Source organism: Meleagris gallopavo, chromosome 23, assembly GCF_000146605.3.
Source record: "Meleagris gallopavo isolate NT-WF06-2002-E0010 breed Aviagen turkey brand Nicholas breeding stock chromosome 23, Turkey_5.1, whole genome shotgun sequence".
Taxonomy (NCBI): Eukaryota; Metazoa; Chordata; class Aves; order Galliformes; family Phasianidae; genus Meleagris; species Meleagris gallopavo.
This window is the reverse complement of record NC_015033.2, coordinates 1,227,942-1,249,710: the sequence shown is the minus strand read 5'-3', so window position 1 is coordinate 1,249,710 and position 21,769 is coordinate 1,227,942. Positions and strand designations below refer to the sequence as shown.

Here is a 21,769-nt window from a genome sequence, read left to right as displayed (position 1 = left end):
AAGTATTTGCTTGTAGGATTTGGGTACCAGCTCTGTTGGGAATGTACTGATTTTTGCAAAACTTTCTTTTCCAGAAAGTGTAAACTAGTGGATCCTGGGAAAAGCTAATCCCCTCTGAGTTTTTGTCCATTAACCATGCTTGTGGCAACTGCTGTTACTCAGTTGATTACTGTTACTGGTTGCTCCTTCGCTCTTATTAAATGGCATTTTCTGATTGCAGTCTGCTAGATGGTTTCTTGGCTTTAGTTTTGCTCATGTAATAACTCCTGCTTTCCTGCCAGCTCCAAATTCACTGCCTGGGGTAATGCTTTTTGGCTGTTCGAAAATGGATATGAAAAGGTGTCCATTTAATTACACAATATCTCAGTATAAATTGCCTGCATGCATAGCGTGGGAGTCTGTTCCCTGCTGCAAATTAGCTTCCCTGCTCTCTGTCCATTTTTGTTGGGGAGAGATGGGATCCATGTTCCTACTGACGCCAGTGCTGGTTTTTCACCCTTATTTGTGCTTACCCCCATATCCATTGGCACAGAAGTTCTGTAGGAAACCTGAATGATGTTTCTGGGGGAATGTATCTGTGAGCAGTGGAATTAGTAAAGCTTTTTGTCCTATGCTACTGGCCCTACCAGTTGAATTCCTTAGGGCTTGTTAGGGTTTATTTGGATGTTGTAGCAGTGCGAAATTGCTCTGAAGACTCCCAGATACCTAAAAGATGTTTGAGTTAATTTTGCAATCTTCTCCTCCAAGACTCCTTGGTAATAGGAAATTATTTTTCACTCCATCCACCTGTTTCCATTACATTAACATTCCTGAAACTATTTCTCTTCTGTCAGATGTAGTAGAAATTATGCTGTGTAACCTAGCATATGTGAGCACAGAATACATTTTCTTCTTTCTGCAGCAAGTCAGGTTCAAAAGACTTTTTTACCTTGCTGGTGTTCTAGGGTGGATAGCATAAAAAGCCATCCACACGCAGAAATGAGGTGTGGAGCAGATCTGTCTGCCTCTGCCTGTTGCTGAGTGGGGCCTCATGTGCTGAACGTAAGCCCGGTTTTCAGTAATTGCTGTTCCCAGAACTCAGCAGGCTGGAGGCGGGTGGAAGGAAGATAAACATCAGAGTTCAACATCCAGACAAACACAGCAGAGCACACACAATAAATACATCCACCCCAAAATGCAAAAACATCAGAAGAGGTTCCTGCCCCCAGGGCCCCGAGCAGAGCAGGCTCAGGCAGGAGAGCAGCAAGATGAGGTGAGTGCTGTCACAGCAACCTGCCCTGCTCCTCTGGCCACCTGGCTCTGGGTAGGCCTGAAAAGGCATGAATGTGAGTCTCATCTTGTCTCGCTGTTGCTGCAGTGTAATTTCTTCTATTACCAAGTGAGAGAGGTGTCCAGGCATAAGGATTTCATGTAGTGCTGGGATATCTGTGATCTGGTACCGAGATGAGCACCTTGGATGTGTGGTGTTTGGGGTGTGATTGAGTTGACACTCAATGTCTGCTCATCTGTTCCTTTGAGGCAGGCTACTTCTCTTGCTGGCTGTGCTTTGTGGTGGAGTAAACAGTAGCGTTGTGCTGCAGAAAATGTATGGGAGGATCACATCTCCTAACTTCCCCAATACCTACCCAAATCACAAGGAGAGAACGTGGAATGTTACTGTCCCCAGAGGATACGCTGTCCGCATCTACTTCACCCACTTCAACCTGGAGCTGTCCTACCAGTGTGAATACGATTACGTGAAGGTATGTGTATGGCAGGTGGATGTGTGGCCTGCTGCATTCTTTAAAACTGTGTATGTGTGATCCTGGCCACGTGCAGGACCAACAGAAATGTTGTAAGCAGTTGCTTCTAGTATGCTAGTGAAGTTCACGCTCAGTTGATTTATGAATGATGTGTTTATGGAGGCCTGTGTGACCATGATTGTCACATTAAAACATTTAGAACTTGGGGGTTTTGTGCTCAAAAAATTCTGAAATTCCCCTCTTGTGAAGCAAAAAGTTCGAGATGTTGCCCAGGACAACATTTGAGCTTCATTTTTCCAAAATTCCACTGTATGCTTTAAATTAACATGTAGTGCTTTACGAAGGAATAATGGGAGACTGCAAAGGTGTAAGCGATAGTCAAACAAGATACCTCAGCTTGTCCAAACGTGCATTTGCAACCCTTGCTGTCTGCTTTAGCTAGCTAATGTGAGAAACGATGTCAGGAAAAAGAGATACTGGCTCTGGGAAGTGCTTGCATGGTGAGCACTATCCCTGAAATGTTTGTGCTCCGTGTGCTTTAGCCTAGGCAGCCCTGTTGCTCATTTAAGGCCATCCTACCACTGCCTCAGTTTGCTGTTTGGATAGACCTGGTCATATCAGTGAGGGAGCTGTGTACACAAAAAGCTTGCAAAGGTGATGTACTGACAGTACTTTAGCATCTGATGGAACCAAATCAGGTGGAATTGATACTGTTTTGGAAGATCTCATTTTCATTATTTAATACGAGAAGTTGCTGCCATTCCCATGTTCTTGCTGTGGTTTTCTTTGGGCAGGACAGAATACCCATTTCTGCTCATCTGTAGTATGTGCAATTTTGTCATTACCATGACCCGTGCATCAGAACATTTGTCTTGTATTACAAACACAAGATAAATGAAGAGCTCAGACTGTAATAAGTGAATCATAGAGCACATGAGTCACTAATTTAAAGAGAGCTTTTGTTATATGTTTTGAATCTATCAGTGTATGAAACCTTTTTACCCCAATTATCTCTCGCTTTGTCCTTACTTAGGTCTCCTGTACACAAAGATTTCACTGTCATTGAAAGTGTGAAGTTTACAAGAATTTTATGTACAATAAGCAAAGCATGGTGCTGGTAGCCCAGGCTGGCTTCACAGCTTTGTGGGAGGCCTCTGAAAAGAAAAGGGAGAGAAACACATAGGCTTGATTCACAGAGAGCAAGGAAAGTCCTCGTGTGTCACTGTATCTGGGTTAATTTCCAGAAGCACCTTTTGAGAATATCCAAGTCTAGAAATGTCTTGAACCTCCTTTCACATTCCATTAAGCACATGCTCTCCAATGCATGGCAGCAAAGCTCTGTGATCATCTGGTAAATTTCTTTTTTGCAGCTAAGCTCCAGTGGGAAGACCTTGGCTACACTATGCGGACGGGATAGTACTGACACCGAGGAGGCTCCAGGCAACAAAACATACATCTCTATTGACAACACCCTCATGGTTGTATTTCGATCTGACTACTCCAATGAGAAGCCGTTCACAGGCTTTGAGGCCTTCTATGCTGCTGAAGGTAAGAGACCAGCCCCTCTTGTAGGTGAAAGAGAAACAGCTGTGGGGGGGTTGGTGCTTCCATGTGTTCACACACACTGTGGCTCTTGTTGTTAGATGGGAGAAGGCAGTTTTGTATGGAGATGTTGCTCAAAGTGAAACAAAGTTAAAGGGTGTTGATTGCCTAATTCTTCTATGCTTCACCCATTAGATATTGATGAGTGCAAACAGCTGTTTGATGGTGAGCCCCTCTGCAATCATTACTGTCACAACTATGTCGGGGGCTACTATTGCAGCTGTCGGATTGGCTACATACTGCATGAAAACAAGAGGACGTGCACAGGTGAGTTCTTGCAGATCAAGAGATACTTTCCTGTCTACAGCATCCGCCTAAACTTAGTCACAACACTAGTATCAAAATCAAAGCAGCCTTTTACTATTGTTGCTTTTAACATCTCCTATGGGCCTGGTGCAGCTGGAAGGAGCTGTAGGGGCTTGGGGCTGTGAGCAGTGACTGTGGTTTGTTGTGGGCTAATGGCAGCCATGAGGGCAATCAACATTGTGTCATAGCAAAATGGTGCATTGGCCAGTGGCTGTCAGAGTGTGAAAGTAACAGTTTTTGGCTACTTCTTAGTCAGCATGCACCTGTGTTCAGCTTTGGACAGGCTGAACAGAGAAGCAAGAAACTCATTGTCTGCTGCCCACTACAACTACAGACACTTCCCAGCTTTATGGCTGCCAGTGCAGCCAGCCTTGCAGCACTGAGTATCTCATGCTATCTGGGTACTGAGGGACTGAGTGTTCTGGACCTGAGTTAGTAGATGTGCTGAAAAAGCTTAACAATCAGATTGCCAAGTCTAATGGAGAAAGATTTTGCTTACTGTCCCTGGAGGGACCTAGGCTGAGGAGCAGTGCAATCTGCTTATCACTGACACCAGATACAACCAAATAAAATCATTCAAATAAAAGACAAGGCCAAGCACAAGTCTCTTTTTCAGAAGGTTATACAGCATGAGATTTATCCAGATTCCTGCCTGGCTGTGTTGTTCAGTGCACAGCTGGGGAAGGCTTATCATTTGGTAGGCAGGAAAGTCTGTCTGAATCAGCGCAGTGATCAGCTCCTCAGGATTCACTTTGTCTGCAGTGAATTGTGTGCCTACACATGCTATCAGATTAATCCTCTGTGAGTGCAACTTTGCCCACCTAGAGCTGAATCCTGTCTGAAAAGAACCAGCACACAATGCTCACAAAAATTGTCATAATAGGGAACACGGTTTGTGCTTCCCAGTGCTGAAAATCAGACCTGGCTGTAACTTACAGTGTTTAACTGACATTTGGCTTCCCACCTTTACCCCATTACAACCCTTCTCCAGCCATGACTGTCTGGTCTGATGCAGAATTCAAACTCTTCATGTCTTCAGTGCATTAAACAGACCTATTCATTGTTCACCCTCTCCTTCCTAGAGTGCTGGCTTGTAACAGAAATGTATTGGTGATATGGAAGGGCTGGGCTACAACGCTACTGAGAGGTGGAGCCATGCACATTGGGAATTGCTATGGCACAGCTGATGAGTTGGAACTTGTTCACATTTTGGGGGGGCCTTCAAATGAAAGTTCCAGCCCCTGGGCTGGGCTGCAAAGCAAAGGTCTGTAGATCGTCCTTAAGAGATGAAGGCAAAAGCTGCCCCTTTGATTTTGGTCCCTGCCTGAGTGCTCTGATACTGACAGGCTATTTTTTTTTTTTTTCCTTTATTTTCCAGCGTGAAATAATTAAGCTTCTCCTCGCTTAGGCAGAGATGGATACAGATGTGCTGGAAAAAGCTGGTTTGCCCTCCCCTGTGGCCTTCCTGTTGCAGTCCAACTAAGGGGGCTGCAGGCTTGTCTTGTTTCCTTGCCTCTCAGACCTCCTTCCTCCAGCCAATAAAGAGGCCATTATTTGTTGAAAGCTCATGGCATCCTGTGGGCATTCATTTTCTTGCATTTCCTGTGTGTCACTAGTGAAAGAAGGAAGAAGATAATGGAGGCTGATAAAAGAAGGCCTCTGGCCATATCTCTGTTGTGAACCCAGTCTTATTGCTGAAGTTTATTCTGGTGAACAAAGCCTCAGAGTTACAGGAGTTTGCTAAAATGATGTGAATGTCACCAGGGCAGCTTCAGAGAGAACTTGTGAAGTCAACAGTGCCCTGACCAAAATAGGTGCAGTGCAAAGGCATTGTGGCACTAATAGGTTCTGTCTCGTTTCCTTTTGACTGTACTATCTTTGGGCAGGGGCCGTTTTCCTGCAGCACGTTGGAGGAGTGTCATGCTTGCTTCTTTGTCAGACACTACAGTTCTCCAGTTCTGTGGAGGGAATTATGATAATTTCAAGTGAGAGCTGAACATGGCAGAGCTGAGCAGCCCAGGTGAATAGCTGGTAGAGAGATGCTGCAGGAGGCTGATTTGGGGGATTTGTGCAAGTGATTACCAAGACTTACTTCTCTGTGCTTAATTTTGTTCAGAAGCTGCTTTATGATCACAATGAATCTGTGACCAAAGCATCTTGAGTTTTTGTCATGGTTCAGTGGTACAGTTTATGATCCACATTCCTTGAGATACCTAATAAGCCAGTGACAACAGAATTGCAAATTTTGAGGGGGTCATTTTTCAGAATGAAGCCTCTGGCAAATAGCTCACTGCAGTTCTAATAAAATATGGCCTGAGCATAATTGAGCACTCTCTGGACATCTCTAAAGCATAGACTGAGAAGTCAAGGAACAGTATTTCTGCTGGGAAATGTTCAGAAATTATTTGATCCTTTTTGTGCTGAATAGATTATGACTTTCTTCCTTGCAGACTGATGGATAATAAAGATACTGCCCTGACACAGGGCTCTCCCAGCAGCTGCATTGAGGAGGTAACGAGAAAAGTAAGGTCCAGTCTAGCTTTCTTCATCTTCAGGCTGCAAATTTCCTATGACTAGCACAGGGTATCTTCTTTTGGGTCAGTTAGTTTTGGCCATGTGAACTCAAGAGTTTATTGGTGATGACTACACATTTTCCAAACCATATGGTGAAAATCCCCCATCAAAATTAGGAATCTGAAAGTAAAGAAGAAAGGTACAGTAAAGCATGAAGAATTACCAGTTTTGTATTATTATTATTTCTTTTTATTTAATTATATGTCCCTTTGCTTCTTTTATTACTAGAGGAGGTAACACCACCTTTGGAAACTGTACTGGGTAGTTATACGTAGTGTTTTTCTATCTCTATGTACATGTATTTATGTGTACATATTACCAAACAATGTCCTCATGTTTTTATGAGGAGCTTTTGCCTAATAATATTCCTTCAAATGTACTCTAGGGAAAGAAAGTTATTGGTCGTTCCTGTAAATAGAAGCCAGGTGATGCTGCCTTCTAGCTTTGAGCTTCATGTAAGGGAATCTAACTTCACCAACCTGTGTACCTCTTCTTTGTACAGTAGATCCCATGTATGCTGAAGGAAAAAAATGGTTTTGTAGGTAAGGAAGGCTTTGTAGGTAGGGAAGGATTCTGATGCAGAATTAGCATTAGATTTCAGTTTTTTTTCTTATGATTTCCTTAGGGCATTAGGGGTGTAAAGATAGTACTTGTTATGTTGTGGCATGTGTGTTTAGGATAAGACTTCACACGGAATCTTTTTCCACACTGAAGGCTTTTATTCTTTTATTCCTTTCTCTTCCTGTCATTGCCTCTAGACTGCTCTTGACGCTGTAGAACAGGGACAGATACTATCAACATGAGGAGATGTCAGTTTTTAAGAGGAATGGATTTTTTTCCACTGAGATGGCTGTGAGCTATCAACTGCTGAAGTTGCATATCAGGTAGGTTTTGAGGTTCTTCTTAACCTGGGCTTGCAGCAGGTAGAAGGAAGCATTACAGCAGGACCTGATGCCTGCTGTAGAAGGGAAGAGACACTGTGTGTCACTGGCAGTACTGTAAGCAGCACCTGCAGCAGCTCAGGAGATGCTTTATTCTCATATAGCCATCAAATGCTTCTGTATTTTGAGGCAGAATCAGTGAATTACAGAAACATGCATGCAGGGGAAAAGAAACTAAACCTACTGATAATCCTCTACAAGTACAGCATGAAAGGAAAAGATTTAATTCCCATTGTAGCTCAACTGATATCTGCTGGTGCAGAGCAGCATGCTGTTAGGCTGAGTTCAGAGCAGCCAGAACCTCCGTGTGCATTAGTCGAGCTCTCTGTGTTTCTTTGGACCAAGAGGGGCCTGTCAGCCAGGATTTAGTAACGAGAGTGCTCAATTTATGCAGGACAAGCCTTTATTTGTATTTATTGACTAGTTTACTCTGTGCCTTGATAAGTTTTGTTTGAAATCATAAGACAATGAATTCAGAGCAGAGCTCACACAGGCAGTCACTGTGGCGATGGATAGGTTTATGTCAAATAAGATTAGTTGCACATAAATTGCAGGGATGATGGACAGAGAAATACCGTTTGTTTCTCTATGCCCCTAACATCCTACTGAAATCATTGGGAAGCTAAGATCTGAACTCTGCTGTTAGTTCTGCATCAGAGTCCTTTCCTATTGCCTACAAAGCCATTTTTCCCTGAGCGTGGGATCTGCTGTGTAAGGGAGCACACTCAGATTGGTAAAGGTAGATTCTCTTGCAGGAAATTAATGCTAATTTTCAAGGTAAAACAAACACACAGGGGTACCCATACGCATCGTTACTTGTGTTATGGTATTGTAGTTGTGCTAAGAGTCACACAAACGTAAAACAAAAAGAGAACTTTTTTACACATTCCCACTTTCCAAGTGATCACTTACATCCAAATGCTTCCCGCAGTAGTAAGGAGTGCTGTTGCTCAGGTGTAGGGAGGAAGCTGGTTTCATTGCCCAAAGTAAAAAGGCTTAGAATCCTGGCTAATGACATCCCCAGTTCGTTAAGACACTGATGTTCATTTTCACATTTAAAATTTGGTCCTATTCCATTAAAATTACAACCTTAAATCGGATGGTTTACTTCAGATGATAGTCTGTAAATAGTGACTGGATAATGGCTTTTTATTTTATTTTAGTTGAGGGAGGCTTGCACAGTGTATTTGATGATACGATTCAAGCGATTTTCCTCTTAGAATTAATTCAGCATCACGGTGTTGCAAAAATATTCCGGTATTATCAGCCAGTCCAGCGTTCCTCATCAGCTAAAGGATTGCTCATACAGCTTTTGCAGCTCGTCATAAAGGCTTTGTTCCCAGCTGATCAAAGCACCACTTCACAGCGATCAGATGCTGTCAACAAGCAGAGATCCTCAGGGCACTTGTGGCTGTTCCTCCTTGCTGCGGCAGGGAGCATTTGTGGCTCCAATTGTGTCTGCAAGAGGCACAGCTGGTTTTGCTCAGAGAATACAATTACATTCTAAACGTCTGGCAGCAAAGGCATTAAAAAAAAAGAGCTTCATTCAGAGGCCTCTGGAACTGAGGTGCTGATAGCTGTCCTAGGGCTCTGCACGCTCTGGTGCAGGAGACGAGCTGCAAGTTTAACACCTTGGAATGTTTTGAGCTTGCAGCTATCGCACTCATTTCTGAGCACCAGCCCTGTGCCCATCCAAGCGGTGCTTTTGTTGGTGTCCTCCCCCACACTGCTTCTGAGGTGGCAGTGCTGGATAGTGCCTGTGCTGCAGTCCTACCCGAGCAGGGAGAACACAGCTTTCTCAGCCATCACAGGTGCCTACCGGTAGAACGTGTGACTGTTGCTTCCCTTCAGAGGTCATTAAATTGTGGCTCTGAAACTTTGACAAGTGTAGAAAAAATGCACAGCAATTACCCAGTGTGGCTGGAGTGAATAATATAAATGCCATCATTTTCCATTACTTTTTCTAGCCCAGTGTCAGAACCAAGTTTTTACTCAGAGAACTGGAGAAATTGCCAGCCCTGACTATCCAGCACCTTATCCCCCATTCAGCACCTGCAGCTACAATATCCAGGTAGAAGATGGCTTTCTGATCACATTGGAATTCGTGGAGACCTTTAATGTGGAGACACACCCCGAGGTGCTGTGCCCCTACGATGTACTCAAGGTAAGGTGGGGCTCCCTCACAACCTTTGAGACACCTGGTTCCTATTCTGCATCTTCCTCAGCCTGTGTCTTGCCACGTTCGTTTTGTGTCCCTGTGTCTCTCCTCACTCGTTTCTTCTTCCCATCCCTTCAGTTTTGTCGTTGTGTTCTTTCAGCACCTTTCTCCTTTGGGAAATTCACCCAAAGAACAAATGCAAGCACGTGTTTAATGACCTGAAAGATTTCAGATGATCACAAGCTTTGCCTGTATCCCAGTGGTACCGGGGGGCTCAGATAAGTCTTTTCCATTCTCTTTGCTTTTCTATAAATGGACCCAGTGATCACTTCCCAGGAATTCCATAGCAGTTAGGATGCTTGGAGAAAAGGCCCTCTGAGGTATTGCAGTGGCAGGCTGTCATTCTAACTCCCTGCCTTTCCTTTGTATGCTTTGCAAGAAAGAGCCATTCAAGTTCAAGGAATTTAAAATTAGTTTGTTCTTGTATAAGCCTCATGGGAGGAGCTGTAAATATAGGGGTGGGGATTTTTTTGTTTTGTTATTGTTTTTCTGCTTTCTTTTCAGATTGAAACACACAAAAAGCAGTTTGGCCCGTTCTGTGGAAAGACTTTGCCTGCAAAAATTGAGACACAGACTAATGTTGTAAATATTACTTTCATAACTGACATGTCAGGAGCACACACTGGATGGAAGGTGAAATACACAGCAGCAGGTGGGTAGACCTCTATCCAGTTCTCAAATCCAGACTGTTTCCAGAATTGAATTCTGGAAAGGCCTGAATAGCACTCAAACAGCTATGCTTTGAAACAGTAGTTTCACCCTTGAATTTCTACCTTATTGAATGTAGCTCCCAGTAGTTACTTTTGAAACTGAGTTTTAAGAGAATTCCAGGGTTCGTGCTAGCCTTACAGTTAACCTCTAGTTTTGGTATAAGGTGTTATTTTAGGGAATGAATTTCCCACCTGGACAAGAGGTGGGGTGTGTGTTTAGGCAGCAGATGCTCTGGGTGAATCCTGCCAGCATAGCCTGGCTCTGTGCTGGCCGCTGCACAGCCTTGGTGTCAGTCCACAGTTCTTCCTTCTGTTCTCAGTAGCTGTAGATCTGTGCAAGTGAAACAATGTAGAGGTAGGGTTGAGAGGTGCGTTTATTTTTATATTATACATAAAATATATACATAATATATTTTTATTCCTTAACAGCCTTCAGCAGTAAATAGCAAAGTGACTTTAAGGGCAATTTCTCGTCATTCGGTGGCAGGTTTGCCGTGCCCCAGTCCTGAAGCACCACCCTATGGCCGCATCGCACCAGTGCAAGCACAGTACACCGTGGGTGACCACTATGTGCTCTCTTGCGACATTGGATACGTGCTACTTGAAGTAGGTGAACCGTGCCATTGTCAGCCCTATTGGGATTAATTTCTCAGGGGTTAAACGTGTGGGTGCCTTTTCTCATTAACAGTTTCTGTTGCTCACATACAACAATTCTGAGATATTTTCAGTATGCTCCATTTGGTAGCAGTTGTCCTTGATACCCTTCCCAAAGAATTGTTTCTTGGTATGCCTGTGTACAGGCTGATGTTCTTTGAACACTGGAGATTAGCTTATAATTATGCTGGAAGAATGAATAATTTTATAAAAGATTTCAGGAAGTAAGTGAGAATTTATTTTCTTTCATCTGTTATTGCAGCTCTTCTGGGAAGTAACAGCTAGTAACTTGGTCATTCCCACTGAACACAGCATTTCACACTTAGTCCTCAACAGCATCCTACTTCCTAGCAGGAAGGCTGTTCTAGGCTGCATATGCACACAGCAAAACTTCACAGTCATGGTTAAGCGTCTTTGTTTTAGCAGACTCTTCTCAGTAATTATTTTATACTCTGTCTGATTTGCACACATTTAGTGTTTATGTAGAAACTGCGAATAACAAAACTGATGTGAGGGGTGGTGTTCAAGAGGCAGTGGGGTGTAAATAGATGGATACAGGCTGCACTCCGTGTCCCTGCAGTGCACTGAGCGGCCCTGCGTGTCCATACTAGAGAGCAGGCAGCTGTGAATGGTAGAACTGCTACCTACAGTAGACACAAATTAGTCTCACGTTTCTAGATAGGGTAAGCTGTCCCTCACATTATCAGCTGTTCCCTGACACACTGAAGAGATTAATAGTGGCAGTATAGGAATTATATACATTTAAACAGTATTTCTAGTAGAGAGATTTTAAGCAAATAAAAATCTAATTACCATTTTTTCCTTTCTGAATGAGCAAATAAATGTGTAGGTGGTGCTGTTTTTCTGTAATTTACCCTCTTAATTTGATGTGAAATTAATATGACCTTTTATTTCTATCCATGTTTCTTGGAGAATGAAAATGTTGTGATGTCTTTTGTAGCAGAATGTCAAAAGAATGCTTCTTGGAACAAACCAATGGCAAAGTGCATCAGTAAGTCTATGTTAATATTTGTGAACTGGGAAATTTCTGTGTCAATATTTGTTTAAACAAGACAGGTTTTATAAAGAGAACAATACGTATGGCAGTATGAGAAACAGTTTCTTTATGCTTGCTAACCATTCCCTTCCTTGCAAAAACTAAATGTACTTTGACAAGTTGAAAGATTTTTCAATTTCTGCCATTCTTTAAAATCTCTAAAAGGCACTGGTGGTTATATATTAAAAAAAAAGCGTGGTTAGGTTGACACTGAACCCACTGGCTTCTAGTATTGAATACTTACTTACATCTTTTGTACTGCTTTAGTTGTTGACTGCGGCCAGCCTGAGGACATAGACAGTGGTGCCATTATGTACCTCACAGGGCCTGAGAAGACAACCTACGGCGCTGCCATTCAGTACCAGTGTGCAGCCCCCTTCTACACCATGAGGGCTAACAGCAGCGGTAGGTCATAAACATCGCAGAGGTCAAGGAACTTCTCTTTCCAAAACACGGTGAAAGGCTGTCATCTGTGGGACGTATTACCTGTATTTTTAAGAACTTTTACCTAAGCATATTGAAATGTTCCCAGGCGGTAAAATTCATGATCAGCTGTAGGCTTAACCCATTCTTACCATTCTCCAGTTAGCAGTATTACATGCTTGTGTGGTAGCAAAGGCTGCAGTAATGTTTGATCCTGCAAACAGCCAGAGGGGAGGTGATACTTCTCTTAAATGCAGTAAACAGTGTAGGAGCCCTACACTGTGACGATGCTCTACAGGTGTCAGGACTCATGAGAACTATGTGCATCTCTTCTGTTCACTTGTTCCTGTTTTTATTGTCTCTGTGAGCTGCAGGTAAATATATATGCAGTGATGATGGATTTTGGAAGAACACCAGGGGAGAAATAACACTGCCTGTGTGTGAACCAGGTAACGCATGGATTACTAAAGTTGCTGCAATTAGTGGTTATGGAAGAATCATTAACAAACTGCCAGCTAGTACTCACTGCTGTTGGTACAGAGACAACTATTTTTTACAAGTCTTGGTCTTATCTAAGGCTCTCTATTGCTGCTAGCATTGGAGATTAATGCCATCAACTCAGTTCCCTTGAAGAGAGTAAAAAGCTGAACCTTCAATTTATCCCAGCTCCCTGCAGTTTCATGGCTAACTAAACTCTTGTTGCCTGAAAATTGCTTGGAATCGCTTCTGACAGAAAAATTGAATCACTCTCCAGAAGTATTTGAGAGCAGAAAAAGCCACTCTTTTTTTTTTTTTAATGCTCAAACTGCTAAATTACACTGTAAAATTACTCAAGATCAAAGAATGACTTTTGGGAGAAACATTTTACAATCTAAAAGCCTAATTGTTCCTCTTATCTTTTAGATTAGAATGTCCATATATTCCAATTACTTTAATTTACATTCAGCACAAATGCATTTAGTTCTCTATGCCCAAATTCTTCAGCAAAACAGTATCTCTTGATTACAGAACTTTTCCAAAAGCTGTATGTTGTACCGACTAATGAAAAGTGTATGCTAAAATCAAATATTCATTTGGAAGCAATTCTATCATTCAAAGTAATCTCGGAATTACATTTAGAATCATTAACTTAATTTTACCCATGCCAGAGTAATAAATCAGTGTCCAAATCTTAAAACATTATTACTGCGTTCATTGTTTTACAGTTTGTGGGATGCAAAGAACTGGAGCTGTAGAACGTATTTATGGAGGAAGGAGAGCCAACCCTGGACAATTTCCATGGCAAGTGATGTTAATTACTGAGCATGGAGAATTAGGAGGTGGTTCACTTTTGTATGACAGCTGGGTTTTAACAGCTGCTCATGTTGTAGCTGAGCAAAGAAATCCCTCAACTTTAAAGATTAAATTGGGGATTTTGAACAAATATTCAGTTCACTATGAGGAAGTCCAGGCAGAAAGAATTTTTATTCATGAAGGTTACAGAAATGATCTTGTCAATTTTGACAATGATATTGCATTGATTAAATTGGAACATAAAGTCCCAATGAGTACCACTATCTCACCCATTTGTTTACCTGGAAAAGAAGAAAGATTTCAAATGAAAGCCGATGACATAGTAACTGTATCGGGTTGGGGAAGAACTGAGACCAGGAGCTCTTCCGTGGTACTGCTGTACACTGAATTGATGATTATCAACCAAAAAGAGTGTACAGATGCATATGCAAATAAATCACACAACGGCAATCCTCTTGTGGTAACAGAAAACATGCTGTGTGCTGGAGTTGAGGAAGGGGGCAGAGATGCCTGCCACGGGGACAGCGGAGGGCCACTCGTGCTCTTGGATGTTCAGACCAGAAAATGGTTTGTTATTGGTGTTGTGTCCTGGGCTTTAGACTGCGCTGTGGCAGGGCAGTATGGGGTCTATACAAGAGTAACAAGTTATATTCCTTGGATTGAAAGCATCATTACAAATAACTCCTAGTAGACTTTTATTGCTAATTCCTACCAGCTTTTCACTGGTTCTTGGATTACATTACACAGACTATTTAAATACTTCAAGAACAACACAAAATCCTGCATGTTTATTATTAGGCTTACCTGTTCTTTAAAACAAAGCAAAAAACAAAACCAAACACTTGAGCATCAATTTTCATTTTTGTTTTGTCCCAGAAATTGTTAAAAGACCATTAAGCGTATGACAATTTTGTAAACTTAAACAAACTTGAGACTTTTAATTACTCTTTAAAAATTCAGTTAATAAAATCTATTTTGTTTTCTCTTAAATAGCTTTGTGGATTCTTGTAGGACTGCGGCATTACCAGCTAGCGTTTGAATGAACACCTCCAGAGAAAGCAGGCAGAGCAGCATTAAGGTACCTTAAGCCATGTGTAGTGGATGGGTAGTTAAAGAGTCCCAATAGCCCTACATACCTGGAGAGCACACGTACAGAGAAACCTCTCAGGCTCCCTAGGTTACGGCTGTACTGAAGTACAGGCACAGCTGCACAACCATAACCTTAAAGGCCTTCATGCTGTCAGCTGCAAAAACCATTTCTCTTAATATAGCTTTCAAACAGAACAAGTTTTCACATTCAAGTATATAAAATACTAATATCACTACAATCAAGAACTACTTGAGAGTAGAGTTAGATATTTTCTACAGTAACTGATTCTTACCAAGCATGCCCAAATGGTATATCCTTTTCTGATAATGTAAAGATACTGTCTCTTTTATCTCACATTCTCTTCTTAGTTCAATTATTCTAGAAAGTGAAATACTGAAGTCTTCTTAAAAAAAAAAAAAACAAAACAAGACTGAACACTTCAATATGTAATCAACAGTATTTTATTTACTCACTTATAAACACTAGAGTATGCAAAGCAGTTAGAAAATATCACTAAAACTTGAAAACTCTTCGAAACCTTCAAGGATTTTGTTTGAGGGTCAGGAAAGTCTGAAATTATTAGGGGACTATTCAGCACCGCCAACCCACCTCTTAAAGCCTAAACCTGGGCTTAAGACAATTTAAAAAAAATGAAGCCATGCTAATCACAAAAACTTACCATAAAGTTCCTTGCAGGGATGTCACAGTTAGTCTTTGGAGGTCCAAGAATACCATTTTTAAGTGTTACTCAGCAGAAGTAGCTGGTAATAGTGCAAGTGCTAAAATGCAAAATTCACAATGGTACAGAGTTTGGATATTATTCTGACTTAGGTGCAGAAAAAAGATTTAAGCAACTTTTTGCAGTGGGATATGAACAAGCACACGATTAGTTTTCAGCCTGTTTTTTGCAACCCCTCTTCAAACCACTTAAGGTATACACTGAGACCCAGCTGATTTAGTATTGCAATTAAAATGGAAAACTAACAGTAGTGCAGCTGTTTAGATGGTCTTCTATTCACAAGCACTGATACTCAGTAATTGAGTTCTAGCTCAAAAAAAACCTATTAAACTGTGTTAACATCCACACTCTGAAGTTGCATAGCTACAGCATAGTGGTACATTGTGTAAAAACATGGATCAAGCTTTAGTGGGTTGCAAGTGCAGATAGCTTCAACAATTCTTCAAGTTCCTACCACCAGAGGAAATAATTTTCCAGCAGTTTGCACTGAAAGATCCTGCTCTTTGTTAAGAAGCTGCCTCTTATTTGGCCCTCTGCACTCGCAGTAAATCCATTTTTTTCAGGTAAGGCTTCTGTCAAAGTTATGTACATTTACTAATGCTTTATTTAGCTAGGAAGTCTTTTCTGTGACTAATTCTGAGTTTACAGTTGTCTTCTGAGCTAGAAGTGTCACAGAGCCCTACTTCCCACTGGGGGGCTGCTCTAAAAATACACCCCCACAGGAGGTGCCGTGGATGTCAGTACATCTGACAGTGTTTGTTTCCCCTCCATCACACTTCTGATAAGAGCCCCTACTCCTAAAAATAGAAGTAACTTTCCTCGGTACAGATGCAAAGTGGAGGGAACTGCTTACCATTCTAGGTGCGGATACCCAAACTTGTGGGAACTGGATTTTAAATATCTACGTATCACTGAACAGTGCAAAAATGCAGTGGGTTAAGTTGGGTGTCAGGTAGCGATACGTGGTGGCTCCATTTGACTTGCCAACTTTTAGAGCACGTTTATCTGAAACGAACTGAATTGCTGCAAACAATACTTTACAGAAGTTCATCTCAAAAGGGTAAAATTAATTAACTGCTATGAATTCTTTGCATTCAGGGCTGCAAAACAAAGACACATATTACTTAAATCAGTTTTATTTAAGAATTTCCTACAGTGACAAATCTTATAAAAAGCATCCAAACACGGAACTGCAGCAAACAGCATTCTTAAGGTATCTTACACAGCAGAGCTTCCACCCTCAAGAGGCACACTGAGCTCACCAGTGATGTGCTGCAAGAGCTACTGCCAAGCGCATCACAAGCTCAATGTTCTCATCGCAAACCCCACCATCTTCAATTCACGTTGCCACACTTACAGATCATTAACAGAAAAAAAAACAACACACACCATACAGCATTCACAGCAGTTGACATAAGGGAAAAAAATACAAATATCTTTTCACATAAACACATTCAGCTAATTGATTAACTAGGTATAAAACCCACTTAAAGTCTTCCACATATGGATGTCCTTTGAATGCAATAAACACTCGTACTTTATTTGCTATCATTGCTCTCTGCACACTCTCTCACCAAAGCCACAGGATTGAGAGACATCTCGCCAAGTAAAATAAAATCCCATAATGCACCACCAGGTCTCCGCATGCGCTCTCTTTTTTCTCGCTCATACCAGCCCTCTCATGCCTCGGCACCACCATCAATCCCACACAAGGTTTCAAAAGTTCAAACAGCCTTCTGGTTCCATCTCACAGCCTTGCGTTCATAGCGTTGATACGACTCCATGAAATAAAGAGTAGCGGATAAAAATGGAACACCCACCGTCTAAGACGCAGCATGTGCAGTGTGATGAAGTATTCTTGGATGAGAAAGCATGTAGACAGAAGTATTCCTAAGGCAGAATATTTACAGCACTGCTTTCAATGAAGTGCTTCTTCCATACACATTTGAAATGAGATGAACTGCGGAGATTAAATGAAGCCTTCATATCGTACTTTAGTATGGAGGGGAGACAGTGTTAAAAAAGAAAAACAACAACAAAAAAAACAAACGAAACAGAAAAACAACACTGAGTTCTCCAGTTGGGGCACTTGGAGATTCTTATGGTGGGATCAAATTAAAAACGAGAGGGAGAGAATGCTGTTTCTGACCAATGGTTTCCATTTTGAACATGCAAAGAATTCAGGTAGCCAGGAAACGAGGGGTAAAGTACTACAAGAGAACGCTTTCCTATTGATTGTAGTGTTAGTTTACCTATCAGGCAAACAGCAGTCCACTTCCAAACATTCAGTATTCCAACAAGTTATGTAACAAAACTTATAAAATTCCTTTTACCTTTCTTCCTCTTCCTTTTTTTTTTTGTTTGTTTGTTTTTTACAAAAGAAAGACATCAAAAATACTGCTGAATATACCGCACATTGAACAAACTGATTTGGAAAAAATTTATATGTAATTTACAGTATACTTACCACGCGTTAGAAAAATTTGATTTCCCACCAAAGAGTCAGTATGAGAGCCCACTGCGTCTACATTCCCCAGCCTGACGATTTGGAATCCATGCTTGAACCAAAGCCTCCGTTAAACCCACTGCTGGAACCCGCGTTGGAAGCTGAGCCCCAGCCTATTGCTGCTCCCGAGTTGGAACCACCATAAGAGTTATTTCCTGAGCTAAAGCCCTGATTCTGTTCCCGCTGCATGTTGCCTTGGGGCTGGTTGTTTCCCGACGGCCCTGACTGGTTCTGCTGGCTAGCCAGCATGCCCATCATCCCCCAGCTGCTCTGCAGGGCTGCCTGTGCTGCTGCCATCATGGCAGGGTTGATGCTAAAGGCTCCGAAGTTCATGCCACCGCCCATGTTACTGCCCTGGTTGTTACCCAGTCCTCCCCCACCTCCTCTGCTGTTGCCAAACCCCCCCTGATTCCCAAAACCTCCTGGATTACCACCAAACCTTCCACCTCTCTCTAACTGCCTATTGCTATTGTGCTTAGGTTCAGCATTGGATATATGTACGCTGATTCCTTTAATGATCAAGTCCTCTCCACAAAGAGACTGGGCAACCTACAAAAAATAAGGGATTAGTTAAATGTAGGCTATTATATTTTTTTAAAAAGAACATTTAGTAGTACAAGACAATATAAGCCCGTGTGAATCCTAAGCAGATACTTATTTAACCTGAAAAGAAGCGTATGTGTATATTTGAGGTGTTCTATCTTCATGTTTGCTACAGAACTAACTGCAGTATAAAAGCTGTATGCACAACAGCATCTGAGAACCTAACCTCAGCCAGGCCAACACCACTGAAGGGACCCTAAGGGTCACCTAGCTACTGAAACACAGGTTGTCTGAACATGAGGCTAAAATACTTTAACACGTACCTGATCATCTGCAAATGTAACAAAAGCAAAAGCTCGGAAAGGTTTAGGAATGAAGACATCTACCACTTCTCCATACTGAGCAAAGAACTGCTGGAGTTCATCTGCTGTCATGTCCTCAGTGCAGCGTCCAACAAACACTTTTCTGCTCCGCAAAGGCTCGTCAGGACTTTGCTGAAGAGAATTGAAGAGAAGTGTAATTAACAAATGAAAACTTTAACATGAAGACCACTGTTCAGAAGACTGATGATAAGGAATTTTGAACTGGTAAGCTTAAGACTTCCAAAATTCTGTTCAGAGAGCACGTCTGCAAGTTGGTACAGATGGGAACAGGGAAACAAAGGTAGTCAGTTACAGACAGTGACAAGGCAGTGCAGGACATGTCACTGTGCTGTACATTTAACTGCATATACACACGATCAGAAAAGACTCATTCTGATATTCCATAGTTTATATATTCTTGCCTCCTCTGTTCATGCATCAGACAAGATAAGCAACATACTGCTGGATGTTAATAACACATTATTTTGAACTTTATATTGGGAAATTGAGTCCCCAACACCTCTCATTCATTTCTCGTTCACCCACCTCATCTATGTTCTTTATCCTGGCTACTCAGACCCAAAAACCACAACCAGGGCTTTTATTAACGGGTTCATCTGCTCACTTCACACAGTGGCTAAAGAAGAGTAGTTGTGAATGTCAGGTAAAACAAAGGTAGTCATAAATATGAAAGTACCTTAGAGTTGGGAAGTTTACAGTCGCACCATCTGCCATCTATCATGTGTCGTTGGGACATGACTTTCACCTGGGTCTCATAATCCGTAAAACGAACAAAACCAAAACCCTTCGAGTGACCAGTCTTAATATCCTTCTTAACCTAGGATAAAAAAGCAGACTTTAAAACAGAACGCAGTAGCACCGTGCTTGTTCTGATGACATTAATGGTGTGCTATTTACCTATCATCTTCTGCATCAGCCTTGGTATTACCGTCACCAGGAAGGATGCATTCAGATCTCTGATTACCCCCTCATACACAACTACCTTTTCCTATGAAACTAACCCTACTATTACATAGTCACAGCACAGGCTTCTGACACCTACAAATTTAAAGCATTCTGACTGCTTTGAGCCCCAGTATTAGTTACTAAAGCAGCATGACCAGCACTGGGATATAATTATTTTCTAACACTGTAATGGCATGGCCAGATTTGCTGTATAAACAAAGCAACCACACATAGCTGCATGTGGGACACAGCCAGGTAACAAAAGGCAAAGATTAAGAGCGTTTCTGTGGCAGTGAGATCTTCCCCTTCTGGGAGGATAAAAAAATCCTGCATGAGAAGAAAACTGAAGCAAGCTTATATTTCAGCTTCTCTCAGCAAAGAGCCCCTAGGCCTGGCCAGGTCACCACAGCTGTGCCTGTCCCAGACAAGCAGCACCTAGCACGGTGCTTGCAGCTGGCACAGGAGATGCTGCACAGGCTATGTGAGGTAGTGGTGACACAGAGGCAACCTAGAGCATGGAACATGCTGTTCCTGAATTGATTTAGTAAAGCTCTGTTTCAAAGTCTGAAAAATAGACATGTACTCAGCCGCAACAATTAATAATGGTAACATAAATTAAACAGATCTTAATATACTGTACCCATTTGTCAGATCTGCATGGATTACCACTCCCAAATATTCCTACCTGTACCTACACCAGTCTGCAGCTACAAAGCTCATGGAACAAACTACCGAGGAACTGAGGCACACAGCTTCAGATCTGCTCTGCACGTACATGGCTCTGGTTCTTTCTACTGGCATCATCAGAACCCCAATTTCTACTTAACATCTTTCCTTACTCAAAAAGTATTTTACCTGCACCATGAGAACTTCTCCAAACGTACTGAAGTATTCCTTTAAGTCTTGTTCTGTAGTTTTCCAGGGTAAACCTAGGACAATTAAGTCTGAAGTCTTCTGTACTGCTCGCTTTACCTTCACGGCTGATGATGCATCTGTTTCATCCATTTTTCTCTTATTATCTGAATACAACGATGTACATTAGAAATTATCCTCGTAAGCTTGGAAACTGCTTCCACTAATCTTGAACAGCCTGGTATAAAACCAGACAACAATAAGAGAAGGTGCAGACTGCAGAAGAACATGTGCCAGCTGTTGGAGGTTATCATTATGACCCACAGCCAACTGTCTGCAAGCATGAGGAAAGAAAGAACTACCAAACCCTCCTCAAAAATGCATTCTGAGTTATTTTTGCATTAGTTCACTCAAGGACCACCCAGTAATGTTTAGAGTCCTCTGAGGAGGAGAACAAGATAGGTTTTTAACAAGAATATTTAACGAGAAGACCATTTCTAACTATTTTGGAGAGAGTGTCTTTGGTTGCTCTTTTCCTCAGCATTTGGCTCAAAAGGTAGCTGTGACCAAAGCGTGGCTTGAAGTGTCTGTGAGCACACACAGAGCCAGCAATCTTTAGAAGTTCTAATTAGGCTGCCGCTCTCCCAAGCACAATACAAAACTTTGTCATTCAAGCACTTCTGCAGCTAAAGAATTAAAGATTTGTGGGCATTTGAAAACTCAGCGGGCTCAACTTCACCTGCGGGATGAACACGAGTAAGATCAGAGGATTTCTGTCAACGCGAGGACTCGACACACTCGGACCTCTTGACTAAAAGGACGCTCGTAGGGAAACACAAAGGCGCAGGCACGAACCTTTCGGGTAGTTCACCACATAGACCAGGTTTCCCCAGCCGGCCTCGGGAGCGTGCAGGATGCCCTCCACCAGCCGCACGCCCCGCATGCACTGCGACACCGGGTTGCGGTACCGCAGCCCACACGCCCCAGGGAACTGCGCCGTCACGGTGGAGAGCAGCACCGTGCCGTCATCCTCCGAGGGGATCTCGATGGGCTCATCGTTCTCGTCCTCCGTGACCCGGATGTACTCCGACATCTTTGCTGGAAGTCACTGAAGCGTGGGAGAGAAACACGCGTAAACAACCGCCCGAGCAAAGCGCGCCGTCGGCTTTCGTCCTCAGCGCCTCGGGCCCG

At 42.3% G+C, this 21,769-nt stretch overlaps 2 protein-coding genes across 11 annotated transcripts in view; one reads left to right on the top strand and one right to left on the bottom strand.

Annotated features, from left to right (window-relative positions):
* MASP2 (mannan binding lectin serine peptidase 2) overlaps positions 1 to 14,598 on the top strand; it is a 26,362-nt gene extending 11,764 nt beyond the window's left edge. The window contains exons 3-13 of one of the 8 annotated variants that reach the window (XM_019622454.2): positions 1,523 to 1,742; positions 3,113 to 3,290; positions 3,480 to 3,611; positions 9,133 to 9,329; positions 9,888 to 10,035; positions 10,581 to 10,699; positions 11,681 to 11,759; positions 12,072 to 12,209; positions 12,602 to 12,676; positions 13,433 to 13,508; positions 14,514 to 14,598. In XM_019622454.2, coding sequence (XP_019477999.1) covers positions 1,523 to 1,742; positions 3,113 to 3,290; positions 3,480 to 3,611; positions 9,133 to 9,329; positions 9,888 to 10,035; positions 10,581 to 10,699; positions 11,681 to 11,759; positions 12,072 to 12,209; positions 12,602 to 12,676; positions 13,433 to 13,508; positions 14,514 to 14,559 — 1,408 coding nt within the window. In that variant the 3' untranslated portion in view covers positions 14,560 to 14,598. Of the gene's footprint in view, positions 1 to 1,145; positions 1,253 to 1,522; positions 1,743 to 3,112; positions 3,291 to 3,479; positions 3,612 to 5,028; positions 5,222 to 6,982; positions 7,109 to 9,132; positions 9,330 to 9,887; positions 10,036 to 10,522; positions 10,700 to 11,680; positions 11,760 to 12,071; positions 12,210 to 12,601; positions 12,677 to 13,432; positions 14,209 to 14,513 lie in introns of those variants that run through there. The other 7 variants (XM_003212274.4, XM_019622453.2, XM_019622456.2 and 4 more) reach the window with 7 other exon arrangements.
* Positions 14,203 to 21,708, bottom strand: TARDBP (TAR DNA binding protein). Of its 3 annotated transcripts, none has more exons than XR_004161894.1 (6): positions 21,434 to 21,708; positions 20,582 to 20,745; positions 19,458 to 19,598; positions 18,722 to 18,892; positions 16,203 to 18,404; positions 14,203 to 15,389 (listed from the first exon to the last, which is right to left on the bottom strand). XR_004161894.1 is itself a non-coding variant. In XM_003212271.4 (5 exons), exons 1-5 carry the CDS (start codon positions 21,669 to 21,671, stop codon positions 17,874 to 17,876), a joined length of 1,245 nt encoding a protein of 414 aa, XP_003212319.1. In that variant the 5' UTR covers positions 21,672 to 21,708; the 3' UTR covers positions 14,203 to 17,873. The 3 variants fall into 3 exon arrangements, 1 of the variants encoding a protein (XP_003212319.1); XR_004161895.1 differs by having other exon boundaries at positions 14,203 to 17,309; positions 17,817 to 18,404; XM_003212271.4 differs by having other exon boundaries at positions 14,203 to 18,404.
* Between the last annotated feature and the right edge of the window lie 61 nt (positions 21,709 to 21,769).